This window comes from Oncorhynchus nerka, linkage group LG12 (assembly GCF_034236695.1).
Source record: "Oncorhynchus nerka isolate Pitt River linkage group LG12, Oner_Uvic_2.0, whole genome shotgun sequence".
NCBI lineage: Eukaryota > Metazoa > Chordata > Actinopteri > Salmoniformes > Salmonidae > Oncorhynchus > Oncorhynchus nerka.
The window spans coordinates 16,940,726-16,959,910 of NC_088407.1; the positions used below are offsets into that span (position 1 = coordinate 16,940,726).

Consider the following 19,185-nt stretch of genomic DNA (forward strand, 5'->3'; position numbering starts at 1 on the left):
CCCCCTCTCTCCAGGTCCCATTGGGTCAGGACCAGTATAGAGCCTTAATCTTCCTCCTTTCGCCCATTTTTATCATTGGGTCAGTACCAGGAGCAGTACTTTACTGAGACCCAAGCACATACTAACCATACACACCCTCCTTCTCCCCTTCTTTCTCCCTCCTTCCTTCAGATTCCATTGGGTCAGTACCGGGAGCAGTACTTCACAGAGTCCCAGGCCCAGGAGGTGATTGACAAGTTCAGACAGGAACTGAAGGAGATAGAGGAACACATCCTGACCCAGAACGAGGGACTAGAGTTGCCCTATCTTTTCCTCCTGCCCAGCCGCATCGAGAACAGCATCACTATATAATATACTGAACAGAAATATAAACGCAACAAAAGTCAAAAAGATTTTCCTGAGTTACAGTTCATATAAGGAAATCAGTCAATTGAAATAAACTCATTAGGCCCTAATCTATGGATTTCACATGACTGGGAATACAGATATGCATCTGGACACACACACAAAAAAAAATGAAATAGGGGTTGTGGATCAGGAAACCAATGAGTATCTGGTGTGACCACCATTTGCCTCATGCAGCGCAACACGTCTCCTTCGCATAAAGTTGATCAGGGTGTTGATTGCGGCCTGTGGAATGTTGTCCCACTCCTCTTCAATGGATGTGCGAAGTTGCTGGATATTGGCAGGAACTGAAACACGATGTCGTACACGTCGATCCAGAGCATCCCACACATGCTCAACGAGTGACATGTCTGGTGAGTATGCAGGCCATGGAAGAACTGGGCAATTTTCAGCTTCCAGGAATTGTGTGTAGATCCTTGCCACATGGGGCCGTGAATGGCACGACAATGGGCCTCAGGATCTCGTCACGGTATCTCTGTGCATTAAAATTGCCATAGATAAAATGCAATTGTGTTGGCTGTTCGTAGCTTCTGCCTGCCCATGCCATAACCTGTTTACAATGTTGACATCAGTAAACTGCTTGCGCACAACGTCATACATGTGGTCGGCGGTTGTGAGGCCGGTTGGACGTACTGCCAAAATCTCCAAAACGACATTGGAGCCGGCTTATGGTAGAGAAATTAACATTAAATTCTCTGGCAACAACTCTGGTGGACATTCCTGCAGTCAGCATGCCAATTTCATACTCCCTCAAAACTTGAGACATTTGTGTTGTGTGACAACTGTACATTTTAGAGTGGCCTTTTATTGTCCCCAGCACAAGGTAATGATCATGCGGTTTAATCAGCTTCTTGATATGACACACCTGTCAGGTAGATGAATTATCTTGGCAAAGGAAAAATACCCACTAACAGGGATGTAAACATTTTTTTCTGTGATATTTTATTTCAGCTCATGAAAAATGGGACCAACACTTGTTGCGTTTATATTTTTTTGTTCGATGTAATAACAGAACCAAAAGCTTACCTTGACTAGGGAAGAGTTCCCAATGTTGAGTAGGCTAAACAAGCTAACTGCATTCACTGTACAACTAGCTAGCTGTAGTTTATGCTTTCAGCACTAGATGAACTCTCTGGTCCTTTGATTGGGTGGACAACATGTCAGTTCATGCTGCAAGAGCTCTGATAGGTTGGAGGACAGCCTCCGGAAGTTTATTATTACTGTGTAAATCTATGGAAGGTGGTGAGAACCACAATTCTCCTAGGTTTTGTATTAAAGTCAATTTACCCAGAGGGAAACTAGATGTCCACCAGCTACACCATGGTGCTACTGTAGATCTTTATTGCAAAAGTGTGTTTTAATCAATTATTTGGAGGCATGTGAATATATTTAGTATAGTTTTAACTTTAATGTTTCACTATTTTTCTTTTTCTGAAATTCACTGATGAGGATGGTCCTCCCCTGTGAAGCCTTCACTGATAGTGTAATAACAGACCATACATATTATATAGATTAAAACCAGGGACTGGAGCTTCCTTACCTTTTCCTACTGCCCAGCTGCATAGTACACAGCATCACTATAGAGCAGGGATTCTCAAACTCCGTCCTGCACCCCACCCCCCACTGCACGTTTATGACCCTACTCAAATAAAACGTTATTTTTAAAACTACTCAACAATCAGGATTTATTACATCAAACTGTATCAAGGCTGGACAAAATTCAAAACGTTTGATTAGATTTCCAAAACTAAAAAGCCAAGAGATCTGACAGAACAGTCCATGAGAAAGCAGAGAAATTAGCATTCTGTCCAATAAGGCACTAGATTAGAATAGAACATACAAAGAACAGCTTCTGTCACATAGTAAGGCACAACATTCTAGAAGTTCTAAAAAAAACACTAGAAGTTCAAACTTTTGTGCAGCTTCTAAAACAAGTTAAAGGCTTCAAACAAATACAACTATAATTTGAGAAATTACAAGATTTTTTTTACCTGAGGGGAAGACAGGCACAGTGAATTAACATAAAGCAGTTATTATTCCTAATTCTGTAGACGCTAGCAAGGAAATAATACAACTCTGGTGATTTGATTTCAGTAGATTAATAATAGCACGGTGTTAGTGATTAACAAATATATTGATCATACACATAGGCTTACTCCCAATTCTCCACCCCTCTTCCAAAGTGTGCACTTGCATACTCCCGCCCATGGATTTAAGAGTTCTGGAAACTCCCTCCAGACAACGCTTACATCAATCCCATGCTTTAAGTCCATGATGGCGACTGTACAAGTGCACACTTTGGGAGAAGTGTGGAGAATCAGGACACAAGGCAGACAATAACAATGCTACCATCAGGGCTTGGGTCAATTCCATTTCAATTAAAAAAGTAAACCAAATTCCAATTCAAAATGTTCCTCATTGGAATTTCAGGGTACTTCCTGAATTGTCTGGAATCAGCCCCAACCCTGGTTACCATTCATTCATATTTAAAACAGAACATGTATGGAAAAAGACTTCTCCAGACAGTGTAAGGCTGTGGTCCTGCAGCCTGCAGTACCATGGCTAGTCCAGTAGGTGGTGCTAGCGTACCATGTACTCCTTGCGATGGTTGAGTTTAATCTGGCAAAAGGAGAGAGCGGCAACCAGCACATAGATACCAGCTGCGATGAAACAGTTGTATCCAACCTGGTTATAGAGTTTGTAGATGGTGTGGGGAGGATCTTGACTGGGAGAGAGAGAGAGGGGGACAGGGGTCAAGGGGTGAGAAGAAGCATGGGAAAGGGACACAGGTGACAAATTGGAAAAACCCGAGACACTAAAAACACACTGTTGAAGCCCACTACTCCACAAGGAGCTGAAAGTACTAAATCAAGGTAAGTAAATCAAAACACAAACTATATTTTGGTATCCGTTTCATTAGTTAACATTTTGGCACTGTATCAACAGTAGACTAATAAAATAAAATAATTTGAGTGGTATATTCCCTTAGAAGCAACAGCATCCAGCCTCATAGGGTCAGTTTTGAGTTTCCTCCACTAATTAATAAGGATAGGATTTAGGGAGAGAAAGCTTCACCAGAACCATCATGAACATATATACACACACACACACACTACTCTACTGTGTATCCTCACCTATGTTACATTAGAGCCACATGTGTGTCTCTTGAGTGTGTGACATTTATGACGCTATTCTTCCACTGTGAGTCAGGTGGCCAGAGACTGACTGTGTGACTGTGTGTGTGGACTCACTCATTGTGCATGTCTTCCTCTTTGAAAGGCACATCATCTATCAGCACTGCAGAGTGGGTGGTGAAGAAAATACCCAACATTGCCTAGAGAGAGAGAGAGACAGACAGAGAGTGATTATTTGTAGGGAGTAAATGACAGTAGTAGTAGTAGTATGTCTTAGAACAAATGTGAAACTGAACTTCTCAAATCTAGAGTTTATTTGACTACAAGAAGCATATATAGGTCAGTGGCTATAGGATAACACCACAACAAACACCATCAGTACCTGTCTGTCTAGGTCTTAATGAGGCAAACCAAGCGATAGATAGCTATAACAATCCAGCTGTAATGAACGAGCAAGTTAACGTTATGTATACTGGGCTGGGGCTCACACATTGTCATATGCAATGAAAAAAACACTACCATACTATCTCGGTTGTCTATCAATAACCGAGTCATTTAACAATCACTGTACACATTCTGATAATAAGCAACTAAAACCACTGTACTATAAGTTACAAGTTATATTACCAGCATTATGACTCCCCAGATGCTGATGACAATACCGCAGGCGGCCAACTTGGGACCGCAAAATAAACACGAAACCATAGTTTAACGACTCAAACGACGACGTAAACTCAAAAGTAGACTTATCACTATGGGAACTGTCGTAGTTCTCAAGTTAAATAGTAGAAAAAAAGGCACTTGGGCAGCTGTTTGTCGTCTAACCAGTTGTTCCGAGGAGCTCGAGCTCAGTCACCAGTGTGTCAGGTGACTTATGGAAACCGGAAAAACGTTTTTCAATGGATATGTTCAAGAATAAAAAACGTTGCTAAAATTGACAGCGATGATGTTTATGGAAATATGTGTATTTAACTAAGAATATTTTAAAATATTTTAAATTCCACTTATTATTATTTTTCCGATGAGATAACTACACTGAACAGTTCCAGCGATATGGCCAAGTGCTTAGGGTGTGTTCGTAAATTCACTCCGAAGTCCCTGAATGTACTCTGGGCGTTCGTAAATTCGAAGTGTTCAGAGCGCACACAGCCTGCATTGCAACCAAGCTAGCTAAACATTAAACTACACTAGCTAGCTACGTTAGTTAGCATCTTTAAACAGTGGAACATATAAAGTGTCAGTGACTGTAACTGTGCTGCTGGCAACAATTTAATAACGTTTTTTTGTTGCCGACATTGCATGTTCAACAGCTGTTTCGTGTTCACAAATTCCTCAATTATTCTTCCCCCTGGCACACTCGGACGAGAGGGTTCTGAAATCGGAGTAGATTGCCAGAGTGCATTTACGAACGCACCCTTAATAACTGTGTCGAAATGTAGCTATAACGTTTTTGAAACCTCACGTAATGTTATTATGTTGCCACTGCTATAAGATAACATGACATTACAATATTTATTTTCCTTTATTCGCTACAATGTTTAAAATGGGATAAAGAAAATTGAAACATAGTTATGAATTTGGACCAATCGTGAACACATCGCGTGGATTTTGGACCAATCGTCGCTTGGAATTTACCAGCGCACGTTAGGACTTCCGTTTGTCTATTGATGTCGTTTGTATGTGTGTGTTATTTATTTAATTGTACGTAAAAATATCTGATTATTGCACACAAAACACATGGACTGTGTTACTAAAATGTAACGGGTCACTGAAACCATTAGCATATTGCAGACACGAATATCAATATTGTAGGACACGTCGCGGACGAAGTTGTCCTTTGTTTTGCCAGCCTGCAGTGCAAGTAAGCTAGCTAAACCTGAAACTAAACTAGCATCTCTAAATAGTGTTCTTTCTCGGAAAATCGGAGTCAGTACAGCAACTACAAAAAGCAAAATGACTTCAGCCTCAACGAAGGTAGGTTGGTTTTAGCCCTTGTTATCTAACGTTATTTGTTATTTAGCTAGATGCTGCAAATCAAATCTAGCTAACGTTCAAAATAGCAAGCTAACGTCGTTAATTTCAATTTGTACCTGTGTAGAATAGCTAGATTTATTCCAAAGAGAAACATGTATTTTACTGTCTTTGCTATACCAAGGAAACTCTTTTGAAAATGCATAATTCGTTTTATGATAAGTCAGGCAAGGACGTGGCTGAATTAAAGTTTTGGCAAAGTTGTCCTTTATGCGTGTATATAAGCCACCACATGGTGGCGCTGTCTACATGGTGCAAAAACCCTCAATTATCTGCTCTTAAACATTTAATTCTGCATTAGAACAGTACAAAATACCAAATCTGTAAAACATGAACAAGTCCTATATTGCTATAATATGCCATCAGGCATTGCCTTGCAGTTGTTATACAGTTGGTCACACATACCAGGGTTGGGTTCAATGCCAGTCAATTCAGATAGTAAACCAAATTCCAATTCAAAATGTTCCTCATCCAAAATCATTGAAGAGAATTGGAATTTAAATGGAATTGACGCCAACCCTGATACATACTGTACTCCAACCTTAGCTACTGCATCAACATAAAATAGGAGAGGATAATTCAAAGGTATTAGTGTTTTTGAGTTGTTTTCTGGGTTCATGTCACAGGTTGGAGAGATCTTCTCAGCAGCAGGAGCAGCTTTCACTAAGCTGGGTGAGCTGACCATGCAGCTGCATCCCGTGGCTGACTCCAGCCCTGCAGGGTGAGGGGAACACACGCCGTAGGGTTGGGCCGATATAGGATTCAACGGAATATCCTGATATTTGACATTGACAATCTATTGTGAAGTGCAAGACTATACTCTATTTGAACTTTAACTCAAAACTGTGGTTTTATATGTTAGTATGTTGAAAATGAATTAAGTCATATTTGTTCGCCATATGAAGATCATATTTTGAGAATGCAACTATAATGTTATAATTGTAGTCGTAATCATTTAGTCATTAGCGGCGCATAATTATTATATCAGCTATCGCGATATTTGGAATAGCATATCGTAGAAGAGGTCTCCCTAAATATCACCCAACCCTAACACACACACACCAAGTTGCATGTAGATAAAGAACTGTATCGATTGGCCTATGTAGCATTCCATGTCTCTATTCTACATTATAAGCCTGTCTACTGACCACGACTTGGTTATTTTTGGGCTTGTGTCACTGGTAGTAGATTCATTTGCTGTGCTCTGTGGAATATTCATGCCAAGAAAAACACAGAGGAAACACTGCTACATCATTACCACGAAGCACATGACACCCTCTCTTAGTCACTGGGCGGTGGAGGTGATCCTCTCAGTCTGAGGGGTTCTGAATGACCATGAGGAAATAGAGCATTAATTGCTGATCACCTACTGAGTGTTACCGCTGTGAAATGGCTAGCTAGTTAGCGACTGGGTGTTCCCGCTGTGAAATGGCTAGCTAGTTAGCGACTGGGTGTTACCACTGTGAAATGGCTAGTTAGCGACTGGGTGTTCCCGCTGTGAAATGGCTAGCTAGTTAGCGACTGGGTGTTCCCGCTGTGAAATGGCTAGCTAGTTAGCGACTGGGTGTTACCACTGTGAAATGGCTAGCTAGTGACTGGGTGTTCCCGCTGTGAAATGGCTAGTTAGTGACTGGGCATTGCCACTGTGAAATGGCTAGCTAGTTAGTGACTGGGCATTGCCACTGTGAAATGGCTAGTTAGTGACTGGGTGTTCCCGCTGTGAAATGGCTAGTTAGTTAGTGACTGGGTGTTCCCGCTGTGAAATGGCTAGTTAGTGACTGGGCATTGCCACTGTGAAATGGCTAGCTAGTTAGTGACTGGGTGTTCCCGCTGTGAAATGGCTAGTTAGTGACTGGGCATTGCCACTGTGAAATGGCTAGCTAGTTAGTGACTGGGCATTACCACTGTGAAATAGCTAGCTAGTTAGTGACTGGGCATTACCACTGTGAAATGGCTAGCTAGTTAGTGACTGGGCATTACCACTGTGAAATGGCTAGCTAGTTAGTGACTGGGCATTGCCACTGTGAAATGGCTAGCTAGTTAGTGACTGGGCATTGCCACTGTGAAATGGCTAGTTAGTGACTGGGTGTTCCCGCTGTGAAATGGCTAGTTAGTGACTGGGTGTTCCCGCTGTGAAATGGCTAGTTAGTGACTGGGCATTACCACTGTGAAGTGGCTAGCTAGTTAGTGACTGGGCATTACCACTGTGAAATGGCTAGTTAGTGACTGGGTGTTCCCGCTGTGAAATGGCTAGTTAGTGACTGGGCATTACCACTGTGAAATGGCTAGTTAGTTAGTGACTGGGCATTACCACTGTGAAATGGCTAGTTAGTGACTGGGTGTTCCCACTGTGAAATGGCTAGTTAGTTAGTGACTGGGCATTACCACTGTGAAATGGCTAGTTAGTGACTGGGTGTTCCCGCTGTGAAATGGCTAGTTAGTGACTGGGCATTACCACTGTGAAATGGCTAGCTAGTGACTGGGTGTTCCCACTGTGAAATGGCTAGCTAGTTAGTGACTGGGCATTACCACTGTGAAATGGCTAGTTAGTGACTGGGTGTTCCCACTGTGAAATGGCTAGCTAGTTAGTGACTGGGCATTACCACTGTGAAATGGCTAGCTAGTTAGTGACTGGGCATTGCCACTGTGAAATGGCTAGCTAGTTAGTGACTGGGCATTACCACTGTGAAATGGCTAGTTAGTGACTGGGTGTTCCCACTGTGAAATGGCTAGTTAGTGACTGGGTGTTCCCGCTGTGAAATGGCTAGCTAGTTAGCGGTGGTGATGTCACTTGCTCTGAGACCTTGAAGTAGTTGTTTCCCTTAGGTAACAATACTTCGTAGGTGACTGTTGTCGATGTGTTCAGACGTTGGGGCAAAGAGAGAAATGGAAGCAACAGTGTTCGGTGAGCAGAATGACTGATCTATAATCATAATGGGTAGTTATTTAGGATGCAAGGTGATTTGTAGATCAGGGATTCTGCAATCTGTGCAATCCAACTGCAATGTAGCTTAGTGGATCTGAAACACGCCCTGTGTGTCATTACAGAGCTAAGTGGACGGACACTGAGATTGAGCAGCTGAGATCGGCCGTGGTGAGATTTGGTGATGACCTGAACTCTCTCAGCTCTGTCATCAAGGAGCGTACCGTGTAAGGACACACTCTCCCTCTTCTTCGTCTTTCCCCTTTCTCTCCCTGTCTTCTCATTCCTAATGGCCTCTTATCAAGTTTCAAGTTCTATTTGTCTATAGTAAAATGCTTAACTTGCAAGCTCTAGCCAACAGTGCAGTAATATCAAAGTAGTATAACAAATAATACAACAAAATAGATCTAATAAAGAAGCATGTCTCTCTACGTGTCATTTATTCTCTTTCTCCTTCACCCGGTCTCGCTGACTGACCTTGTATCTCTTTCTCCTTCACCCGGTCTCGCTGACTGACCTTGTATCTCTTTCTCCTTCACCGGGTCTCGCTGACTGACCTTGTATCTCTTTCTCCTTCACCCGGTCTCGCTGACTTACCTCGTATCTCTTTCTCCTTCACCCGGTCTCGCTGACTGACCTTGTATCTCTTTCTCCTTCACCGGGTCTCGCTGACTTACCTTGTATCTCTTTCTCCTTCACCCGGTCTCGCTGACTGACCTTGTATCTCTTTCTCCTTCACCCGGTCTCGCTGACTGACCTTGTATCTCTTTCTCCTTCACCCGGTCTCGCTGACTGACCTTGTATCTCTTTCTCCTTCACCGGGTCTCGCTGACTGACCTTGTATCTCTTTCTCCTTCACCCGGTCTCGCTGACTTACCTCGTATCTCTTTCTCCTTCACCCGGTCTCGCTGACTGACCTTGTATCTCTTTCTCCTTCACCGGGTCTCGCTGACTTACCTTGTATCTCTTTCTCCTTCACCCGGTCTCGCTGACTGACCTTGTATCTCTTTCTCCTTCACCCGGTCTCGCTGACTGACCTTGTATCTCTTTCTCCTTCACCCGGTCTCGCTGACTGACCTTGTATCTCTTTCTCCTTCACCGGGTCTCGCTGACTGACCTTGTATCTCTTTCTCCTTCACCCGGTCTCGCTGACTTACCTTGTATCTCTTTCTCCTTCACCCGGTCTCGCTGACTGACCTTGTATCTCTTTCTCCTTCACCGGGTCTCGCTGACTTACCTTGTATCTCTTTCTCCTTCACCCGGTCTCGCTGACTGACCTTGTATCTCTTTTCTCCTTCACCCGGTCTCGCTGACTGACCTTGTATCTCTTTCTCCTTCACCCGGTCTCGCTGACTGACCTTGTATCTCTTTCTCCTTCACCGGGTCTCGCTGACTGACCTTGTATCTCTTTCTCCTTCACCCGGTCTCGCTGACTGACCTTGTATCTCTTTCTCCTTCACCCGGTCTCGCTGACTTACCTTGTATCTCTTTCTCCTTCACCCGGTCTCGCTGACTGACCTTGTATCTCTTTCTCCTTCACCGGGTCTCGCTGACTGACCTTGTATCTCTTTCTCCTTCACCCGGTCTCGCTGACTGACCTTGTATCTCTTTCTCCTTCACCCGGTCTCGCTGACTGACCTTGTATCTCTTTCTCCTTCACCCGGTCTCGCTGACTGACCTTGTATCTCTTTCTCCTTCACCGGGTCTCGCTGACTTACCTTGTATCTCTTTCTCCTTCACCCGGTCTCGCTGACTGACCTTGTATCTCTTTCTCCTTCACCCGGTCTCGCTGACTGACCTTGTATCTCTTTCTCCTTCACCCGGTCTCGCTGACTTACCTTGTATCTCTTTCTCCTTCACCGGGTCTCGCTGACTGACCTTGTATCTCTTTCTCCTTCACCCGGTCTCGCTGACTTACCTTGTATCTCTTTCTCCTTCACCGGGTCTCGCTGACTGACCTTGTATCTCTTTCTCCTTCACCGGGTCTCGCTGACTGACCTTGTATCTCTTTCTCCTTCACCCGGTCTCGCTGACTTGCCTTGTATCTCTTTCTCCTTCACCGGGTCTCGCTGACTGACCTTGTATCTCTTTCTCCTTCACCCGGTCTCGCTGACTGACCTTGTATCTCTTTCTCCTTCACCCGGTCTCGCTGACTGACCTTGTATCTCTTTCTCTCATTGAACACTTCACGTCTAAGTGGTGTCCAGTCAGATCTTTTAAGAGGTAGCTAGCTCCAAAGCTAAGAAGATAGATAGACTATCAGTGACACAGGCCCTGATGAGATAAACCATCACTAGAAGATCATCCGTTGTACTGTCTGTCTACTAGTGCTAAAGATCTGTGTCAAATTATGATGGTTTCCTTTTTTCTTAAGTGTTTGATGACAGGTTACTGGTTGAATCCCCACCACCACCGCTAACCTCCCACCTTGTTTCTCCTCATCAGGGCTCAGATTAAAACCACAGTCAAGAGGAAGCTATATGACGAGAGTGGGATGCCCATCTCCACCGACTCCCCAAAGAAGACCGTGAAGAAGACCGCTGTCACCATGGCCACCACGGCTACTCCAACTGTCATCGCTGTGCCAACTGCTCAGGTCATCTTGCCGGCAGGTCTCCAGGGCAACGTGACCGTGGCTCCTCCCGCTATGAAGAAACAGAAGACCTCAGGTGAGTGGAGATGGATGAAGGAATCATTCAGCTTTGTAGTTATATTCATCTTGGCAATGCTTTTTATTCACACTCCACACTGAAATCTACTTAGGGCACTTAATGAAGACATGAAGTGTGGGAACATCCATTTATTGGCATTTTATCAAAGTGTCATACTGATGTATTGTTTTTCAACAAAATGTCCATATCATATTTCTGAGGTTTTTACATTTAGCTAACCATCCCGTCCTCTCTTCCTGCCTGTGTGTTATAACGTGTTCCAGCAGACGTGACCCTGAGTGCTCTGAATGACTCTGATGTGAACTCTGACTTGGAGGGACTGGGAGAGGGATCCAACTCCAAGAAACTAAACTTCGATCAGGGTGAGAGACACAACGGCCTTCTTTACTAGTAGGGATGCACCTATATGTTAATTTTGACCGATATCCGATAATTTCCTTGCCAAAAAACCCTGATATCGATATTAAAACTGTTAGCGGCCTTTGAAGCATTCTAGTACAGTTAAATAGTTAACACACACACACGGACGCAGCGGTCTAAGGCCCTGCATCTCAGTGCAAGAGGCGTAACTACAGTCCCTGGTTCGAATCCAGGCTGTATCTCATCCGGCCGTGATTGGGAGTCCCATAGGGCGGCGCACAATTGGCCCAGCGTCATCTGGGTTTGGCCGGGGTAGGCCGTCATTGTAAATAGGAATTTGTTCTTAACTGACTTGCCTAGTTAAATAAAGGTTACACACACACACCACACTGACCAAAAAGTTATTTTGTTGGCATTTATGTATGTCCGCATTGCCAGTAAAACATAATCAAAACCTATTTCTTTCACTTACTTGTTGTGCTGTTTCGTTGTTTATTTGTTCAGTCGTTTAATTCTCAACCAGGATTTCATCATACATGTCAAGCAGTGCAGTTTCAGCTGTCTGTCCGTGGCCTCTTCCTCAGTGCCCACTGTCACTGTGTCCATTTCCATCTTGTCCAGCTGTGTATGTAACATTTCATGTAAACCCTGTTTCTTGTCTGCATCGAAGTAGTGGTCCTTGTACCTAGCATGGAGCATGGTGGTGACACAGTAAAGAGGCTCAGAGAGAATGCCTGTTAAAGAAGTAGCGGTCCTTGTACCTAGCATGGAGCATGGTGGTGACACAGTAAAGAGGCTCAGAGAGAATGCCTGTTAAAGAAGTAGCGGTCCTTGTACCTAGCATGGAGCGTGGTGGTGACACAGTAAAGAGGCTCAGAGAGAATGCCTGTTAAAGAAGTAGCGGTCCTTGTACCTAGCATGGAGCGTGGTGGTGACACAGTAAAGAGGCTCAGAGAGAATGCCTGTTAAAGAAGTAGCGGTCCTTGTACCTAGCATGGAGCATGGTGGTGACACAGTAAAGAGGCTCAGAGAGAATGCCTGTTAAAGAAGTAGCGGTCCTTGTACCTAGCATGGAGCATGGTGGTGACACAGTAAAGAGGCTCAGAGAGAATGCCTGTTAAAGAAGTAGCGGTCCTTGTACCTAGCATGGAGCATGGTGGTGACACAGTAAAGAGGCTCAGAGAGAATGCCTGTTAAAGAAGTAGCGGCCCTTGTACCTAGCATGGAGCATGGTGGTGACAGTAAAGAGGCTCAGAGAGAATGCCTGTTAAAGAAGTAGCGGTCCTTGTACCTAGCATGGAGCATGGTGGTGACACAGTAAAGAGGCTCAGAGAGAATGCCTGTTAAAGAAGTAGCGGTCCTTGTACCTAGCATGGAGCATGGTGGTGACACAGTAAAGAGGCTCAGAGAGAATGCCTGTTAAAGAAGTAGCGGTCCTTGTACCTAGCATGGTGGTGACACAGTAAAGAGGCTCAGAGAGAATGCCTGTTAAAGAAGTAGCGGTCCTTGTACCTAGCATGGAGCATGGTGGTGACACAGTAAAGAGGCTCAGAGAGAATGCTTGTTAAAGAAGTAGCGGTCCTTGTACCTAGCATCTAGCCTGGTGGTGACACAGTAAAGAGGCTCAGAGAGAATGCCTGTTAAAGAAGTAGCGGTCCTTGTACCTAGCATGGAGCATGGTGGTGACACAGTAAAGAGGCTCAGAGAGAAGGCCACGGAATCACTTGTTCACAGCCTCCAGTACACCTGTAAGTTTTAACCCCACGGTCTGTGTGGGCAGTTTGTTGAGTGTTTCAATGCCATGACAGAGGGTATCATGTCTGCTGCAGACGCAGTTGATGAGCTTATTTCTCCAGTCAGTTGTTTGAATGAAGCTCGCTAGTGTGTTCATGTTTCAAACATGTTCTCAAATACCATTTGAAATGGCAGCAGCGGTTTTGAGAAGAAGCAGCACATTCTTGAGCATGCAATACGCTATATTGTAATTACTTCGCCACCATGGCCTATTTATTTCCTTAACTTAACTAATTTGCACTCACTGTATTTTTGTTTTCTTTTGTTCTTCTGTATGTTTTGTTTATTCCATGAGTAACTCTGTGTTGTTGTATGTGTCGTATTGCTACGCTTTATCTTGGCCAGGTCGCAGTTGCAAATGAGAACTTGTTCTCAACTAGCCTATCTGGTTAAATAAGGGTGGGGGGGGGATGCCGACCCGCTGTGCAGACTCAGCATGCTTATGGGGCTGACATCGCTGGTCCAAATATCAGTCGTGACACCCATAGCAAGTAGCTCATGGATGTGTTTCAACAATACTGTGTAACTTCGGTAAGGCAACATCTGAAAATAGCGCACTTGGTAGTGTGTACCGGTGCTCGACCAGACGGCGAAAGCCAACATCCACGACAGCGAACAGTGGATTGTCAAAGGCAATGAATTCCGTTATCTTGGTGTTAATGGATTTCACCTTTGAGTTGTCTCGCTGAAATGTTCTTACTCTTTCAAATGACTGCTGGACTTCAACTTGTCTAGTTGTTGTAAGTGTGCGCTTAGTATTTTTCTGCTTTTTGTTCTGTGTAGAGCTGTATTTTGTGTGGCGTCATTACATCATCTACTTATGTTATGTAGGTATACACATCAGCTTTGACATCGGCGTTAAACTAGACAGAGATCAGGTCGATGCCGATGTTGGCATTTTTAGTTAATATCGTCCGATTCCAATATGCTCACCAATATATTGTGCATCCCTAGTTACTACTATTCACTACTGCTGATCGTGATAATGCACAGCCTTTGCTATTGACTGATTGAGGGGAACCCAAGAATTAGGCTATTGTTCATCAAGATCAACCTATTTGGCCGGGGTAGGCCGCCATTGTAAATAAGAATTTGTTCTTAACTGACTTGCCTAGTTGAATAAAGGTTAAAAATTGTGTATCTGAAAACTGTAGGGCAATTCTACGGTAAAGGAATTGTGCGGAGACTCCTGAATTTTCACTTAAAATGTATGCCAAAGAAAAAAACATTGATTTTCAAAGTTTAACAAACCATTACAACTCTACAAGCAATGGTTGAGCATTTTACAAACACACATTTACTGAAAGAACTGCGCAGATGCAATGTTTGGTAACAGAAAATCTCCCTCATTATGCCACCACGTTTTCCAAAAACTCAGTTAAATATCTGCTCTGAATTAAGATTCAACAAAATAATGGGGCGTCAGCGATGACACATTGACTTTGAAAAATAATCTTTTCGTTATTGAACTACAGTAAATGAAGTGAAGTTTACACCCAGTTACAGAATTTCATCATGGTTCACTGATCTGTACTAGACAGAAATGCATAATTATGGATATGAATGTCATTGTTTTCATGGTGTTGTATCCTAAATAGGTATATAAATATGCAATATCCTCCTTTGCATAACTTGGGATTATTCTACACACTGGCTATTATTTTAATGAGCAAACAAGACCAAATTTGGTTGGTCCAGACCAAATCTGAACAATCATAATGTATTTGGTAGTGTACTCAACTATACTGTACTGTCCAAACTTGTGAACCCAACTGTAGTTTGTGACTATAATTTACCCACTGTAGCTAGTTAGTGATTTGGTATTGGAATAAAGTTTTAATCACTTAATTCATAAACAAAATGTAATATCAGCACTTTTTGATGTCTACCCATTCTTGTTACTTATGTGAACTTTCATAAAAAATATATGGGCTTAGATATACTGAACTAAAATATAAACGTGCAACAATCAACCATTTTACTGAGTTACAGTTCATATAAGGGAATCAGTCAATTGAAATGAATTCATTAGGCCCTAATCTATGGATTTCACATGACTGGGCAGGGGTGCAGCCACAGGTGGGCCTGGGAGGGCATAGGCCAATCAGAATGAGTTTTTTCCCCCCACAAAAAAAGTGCTTTATTTCAGAAATAAATACTCCTTGGTTTCATCAGCTGTCGGGGTGGCTTGTCTCAGAAGCCGGATGTGGAGGTCCTGGGCTGGCATGGTTACACATGGTCTGCGGTTGAGGCCGGTTGGACGTACTGCCAAATTCTCTAAAACGGCATTGGTAGAGAAATGAACATTACATTCTCTGGCAATAGCTCTGGTGGACATTCCTGCAGTCAACATGCTAATTGCAGGCTCCCTTAAAACTTGAGACATCTGTGGCATTGGGTTGTGTAACAAAACTGCACATTTTAGTGGCCTTTTCCCCCCATTACCTGTGTAATGACCATGCTGTTTAATCAGCTTCTTGATATGTCACACCTGTCAGATGGATGGATTATCTTGGCAAAATGAGAAATGCTCACTAAAAGGGATGTAAGAAATTGTGCACAACATTTTTAGAGAAGCTTTTTGTGTATGTAAGATTTCTGGGATCTTTTATTGCAGCACATGGGACCAACACTTTACATGTTGTATATATATTTTTGGTAACGGAGTTAAAGCACAAGGCAATGTTTCTTAAACTTATAGAAGGCAGAACATTTTCTCAAATGAAAGTGTTATGTTGGCAGGGGTCTGTACTTCAACATTGTTTTGATATTTTTCTGGAAGATGTTTAAGACCCCTTTTCCATCTGTTTGACCATAAAACAAAGCCTTGGCTTAATTCAAATTTTGGGGATGGAAAATGGTTGAATGTATATATATATATGCTGTAATTTCCCCCAAAAATAGAGATCCTTAGTTTTCATTTAACATGTTCCTTTTCACATATTGCAGAAACTATACTGTATAACGGAGTTTCTGGGGGAAAAGTAAATTCTATGATCTTCCACTATTTTCTTCCCCGTTGTTTTTCTCTCCAGACAACCTGAACCTCGATTCCGGCCTCATCATGAACTCAAGTGACCTGCCGCTGCTCTCTCGTTGACCTCACCATTCGACCTTCAGACGACCTCTTGGCTCCATTCCAAATGGCACCCTATTTCCTACATAGTGTACTAGTTTTGACCAGATCCCCATGTACCCTGGTCAAATGCAGTGCACTTAATAGGGTGCCATTTGAGCAGCCCAGGCATCTCTTCTATGAACAACAGCTGAGATCCTTCAGAAGATTTGCTTTGGCAGATCTCTATGGTTGTGTCTAAAAAGGATCCCTATTTAGTGCACTGCTTCTGGCCAGGGCCTACGATGCTATTGCTCTGGCAAAATAATTATTTCAGACACAAATTTCTCTTGCATGAGGAATGTGTTGGTGGATGTAAATAGTGTTATTTTCTTTCATACTTAGTTTTTTTTGTACCATGCAAAAAGCCACTGTGCGGTGAATCTAGGGTCCAGGCCGATACGAGTGACCAAGGCCTGTAGTGTGTCAATTGCCACTCTTGGTTTATGGCTATACATGAATTATGATGTTGGTACCTATCGTCAAAAATATTCCTTTATCTAGGCAGCCCTGCGACAATTGTAAACTGTTGTATACTTAAGCAATAAGGCCTGGTATATGGCCAATACACCACGGATAAGGGTTGTTCTTACGCATGATGCAATGCGGAGTGTCTGGCTACAGCCCGTAGCTGGCCATATCACAAACCCCAGAAGAGCCTTACTGCTATTATAAACTGGTTACCAATGTAATTAGAGCAGTAAAAATACATAGTCACCCCTGTGGTATATGGTCTGATATACCATGGCTTTCAGCCAATCAGAATTCAGGGCTCAAACCAGTTTATAATGGATCATTGAGTTATTCATGAAATCCACCACTAAAAAGACAACTGTTTGAAAATCCTACTAGATAATGTCGCTATGAACTCAGAATTGTATCAAGGCATAGGAATTGGTTACAAATTCAGAGTTTAGTGTACAGTATTTTTCATTCTATGAAACACTGTGGCAAAGAACATTGATCAAAACATGACCCACCTTCATCCTTCAGTTTCCCCCCCGAAAACATTTGTCCCTGCCTGTTTCGTATAGAGGCCTCTCTCTAAAGACAGTGATGATGAAATTACTTGTGTGACTTGCTGAATTATGGTGAATAAAAGTTGAATTTAATACAACTAATATAGTTGGCAGTAATTTATCAGGAGTCTTTATTAAAATAAAATGCTTTACAATTGAAGATACTGGTGGACACAGTAAAAGGGTTGTGAAACCCCATTTACACTACCACACAATAGCCCCCATTTTTTTCCCAAAAGCTATGAATCAAATTAAACACCAACCCTCAAAAATGAGAGATAGCCACAACATAAAATAGTCCACTATGATGCCACTAACGCAGCGTCTGCTGATAAAAATTCACTACTGAGTAAAAGAAGTGGTACAGTACAGAATATGAACACAGCAATTGATGCCATTCCAGGCTGATGGCTGGATAAAGATGTATTGTAGACCAGTGTGCGTCTGGCGTCAGCAGCACAAGCCATACTGGCAGCCCAGAGACAGGCTAGCTACCAGTAATGATGTGCTGCTAACGCCAGACACACTGGAGACGGCAGCTAGCTACCAGTAATGTGCTGCTAACGCCAGACACACTGGAGACGGCAGCTAGCTACCAGTAATGTGCTGCTAACGCCAGACACACTGGAGAGAGGAAGAGAGACCAGCAGGCAGACCAAGCGAGAGCCCAAGAGCCAGGCCAACAGAGACGGATAGACCTCTCTTTGGAGCCAGAGACACTAAAGACCGAAGAGACCAGCCAAGTCGACTGTGTCAGACTGGAGAGGAAGAGAGTAGAGACCATCCGACCACCTGGCCTTAGTTTGTAGCAAGACGCCACCAGGCAGGTCGACAGGCCTCAGTCTCCAGACAAATTGAGGAGAGACCAGTAGCCAGGCCAACCAGCAGGACTACCAGGCCCCTCTGTCATTAGGAGTGTCAGACTGGGAGGGATCAACACTGAATCATGGTCTTTATAATTAGATAAATGTAACAATGGAGTGTGACTTGATTAATTCCTAGAGTAGAAATAACTGGAACATTGTCTTTCCTTTGAGTAATATCGGATTATAAAAGGTCACACTGACAATCACAAAGTTGTGTTTAGATACGTAAAAGTATTTTTTTCCAATGAGAGGAACAACCATGTCATGCTGAAAAGATAGCAACAAACTGAATGCCAATGTAAAAAGGGGCAAAACACATGACATTGAGATAACAGTAAAACTGTCATGCTGACAACGTTACAGATTATACAAACACCACTGACATCAACTGACAGTGCAGATAAGGGGGTCCTGCTTAGGAATGCAACATTGATCTGTCAGAATGTGAATTGCAGAACTCTTCTTTTGAATGGGCGTGATTCCAAGGGCTCCCAGTGACAGCACATCATGATTTGGAGTTGCTTTTATATGCCTGCAAAACATGATGTGCTGCTAGAGGGTACCCAGGAGAGAGACAGAGAGCGAGACAGAGAGAGAGAGAGAGGGGATTCTCCATGGTATGGAGCTGTGGAGATAAAAACAAAACAAAAACAACTGATAAATTACATAACATTGACAAGATTTTCCCACTCAGTTCAGTACAAGCTTATTCTAGAACTTTCTTTAAATTACACAGAACAGAACCAAGATATTACATATAGGCCTGTAACATAGTTTAAAGACATGTCATTTTTATACTTGTGGCAAATTGCTTCTAGAGTTATATCAAAGAAACAGGAGTTGTGCTTTCCTCAATAAAAAAAATA

General features: G+C 43.0%; 3 protein-coding genes across 6 annotated transcripts in view; 2 read left to right on the forward strand and 1 right to left on the reverse strand.

The window, feature by feature from the left end:
* LOC115122959 (polyunsaturated fatty acid lipoxygenase ALOX12-like) overlaps positions 1-2,075 on the forward strand; it is a 72,184-nt gene extending 70,109 nt beyond the window's left edge. Inside the window, exon 15 of the mRNA XM_065025293.1 lies at positions 172-2,075. Coding sequence (XP_064881365.1) covers positions 172-351 — 180 coding nt within the window. The 3' untranslated portion in view covers positions 352-2,075. The remainder of the gene's footprint in view (positions 1-171) is intronic.
* Position 2,076: 1 nt separating this feature from the next.
* On the reverse strand, positions 2,077-4,418 carry LOC115122956 (ribonuclease kappa-A-like). The gene is made up of 3 exons (XM_029652236.2): positions 4,167-4,418; positions 3,657-3,739; positions 2,077-3,130 (listed from the first exon to the last, which is right to left on the reverse strand). Exons 1-3 carry the CDS (start codon positions 4,242-4,244, stop codon positions 2,986-2,988), a joined length of 306 nt encoding a protein of 101 aa, XP_029508096.1. The 5' UTR covers positions 4,245-4,418; the 3' UTR covers positions 2,077-2,985.
* Positions 4,419-5,157: 739 nt separating this feature from the next.
* LOC115122955 (chromatin complexes subunit BAP18-like) lies at positions 5,158-17,551 on the forward strand. 4 transcript variants are annotated; one of them, XM_029652232.2, is made up of 6 exons: positions 5,160-5,513; positions 6,197-6,291; positions 8,619-8,720; positions 10,939-11,162; positions 11,429-11,527; positions 16,355-17,551. In XM_029652232.2, exons 1-6 carry the CDS (start codon positions 5,493-5,495, stop codon positions 16,417-16,419), a joined length of 606 nt encoding a protein of 201 aa, XP_029508092.1. In that variant the 5' UTR covers positions 5,160-5,492; the 3' UTR covers positions 16,420-17,551. The 4 variants fall into 4 exon arrangements, with proteins under 4 accessions (XP_029508094.1, XP_029508092.1, XP_029508095.1 ...); XM_029652233.2 differs by having other exon boundaries at positions 5,162-5,513; positions 11,432-11,527; XM_029652234.2 differs by lacking the exon at positions 8,619-8,720 and having other exon boundaries at positions 5,158-5,513.
* The last annotated feature ends 1,634 nt before the right edge of the window (positions 17,552-19,185 follow it).

Bases quoted from the DNA above. Each gene is read 5' to 3' on its own strand.
- LOC115122955 (XM_029652232.2), top strand. From the start codon at position 5,493: ATGACTTCAGCCTCAACGAAG. The intron at 6,292-8,618 runs GTGAGGGGAACA...GTGTCATTACAG, and splicing joins GCTGACTCCAGCCCTGCAGG to AGCTAAGTGGACGGACACTG. The intron at 11,163-11,428 runs GTGAGTGGAGAT...AACGTGTTCCAG, and splicing joins GAAGAAACAGAAGACCTCAG to CAGACGTGACCCTGAGTGCT.
- LOC115122956 (XM_029652236.2), bottom strand. From the start codon at position 4,244: ATGGTTTCGTGTTTATTTTGCGGTCCCAAGTTGGCCGCCTGCGGTATT. The intron at 3,740-4,166 runs GTAATATAACTT...CTCTCTCTCTAG, and splicing joins TCTGGGGAGTCATAATGCTG to GCAATGTTGGGTATTTTCTT. The intron at 3,131-3,656 runs GTGAGTCCACAC...TCTCTCTCCCAG, and splicing joins GAGGAAGACATGCACAATGA to TCAAGATCCTCCCCACACCA.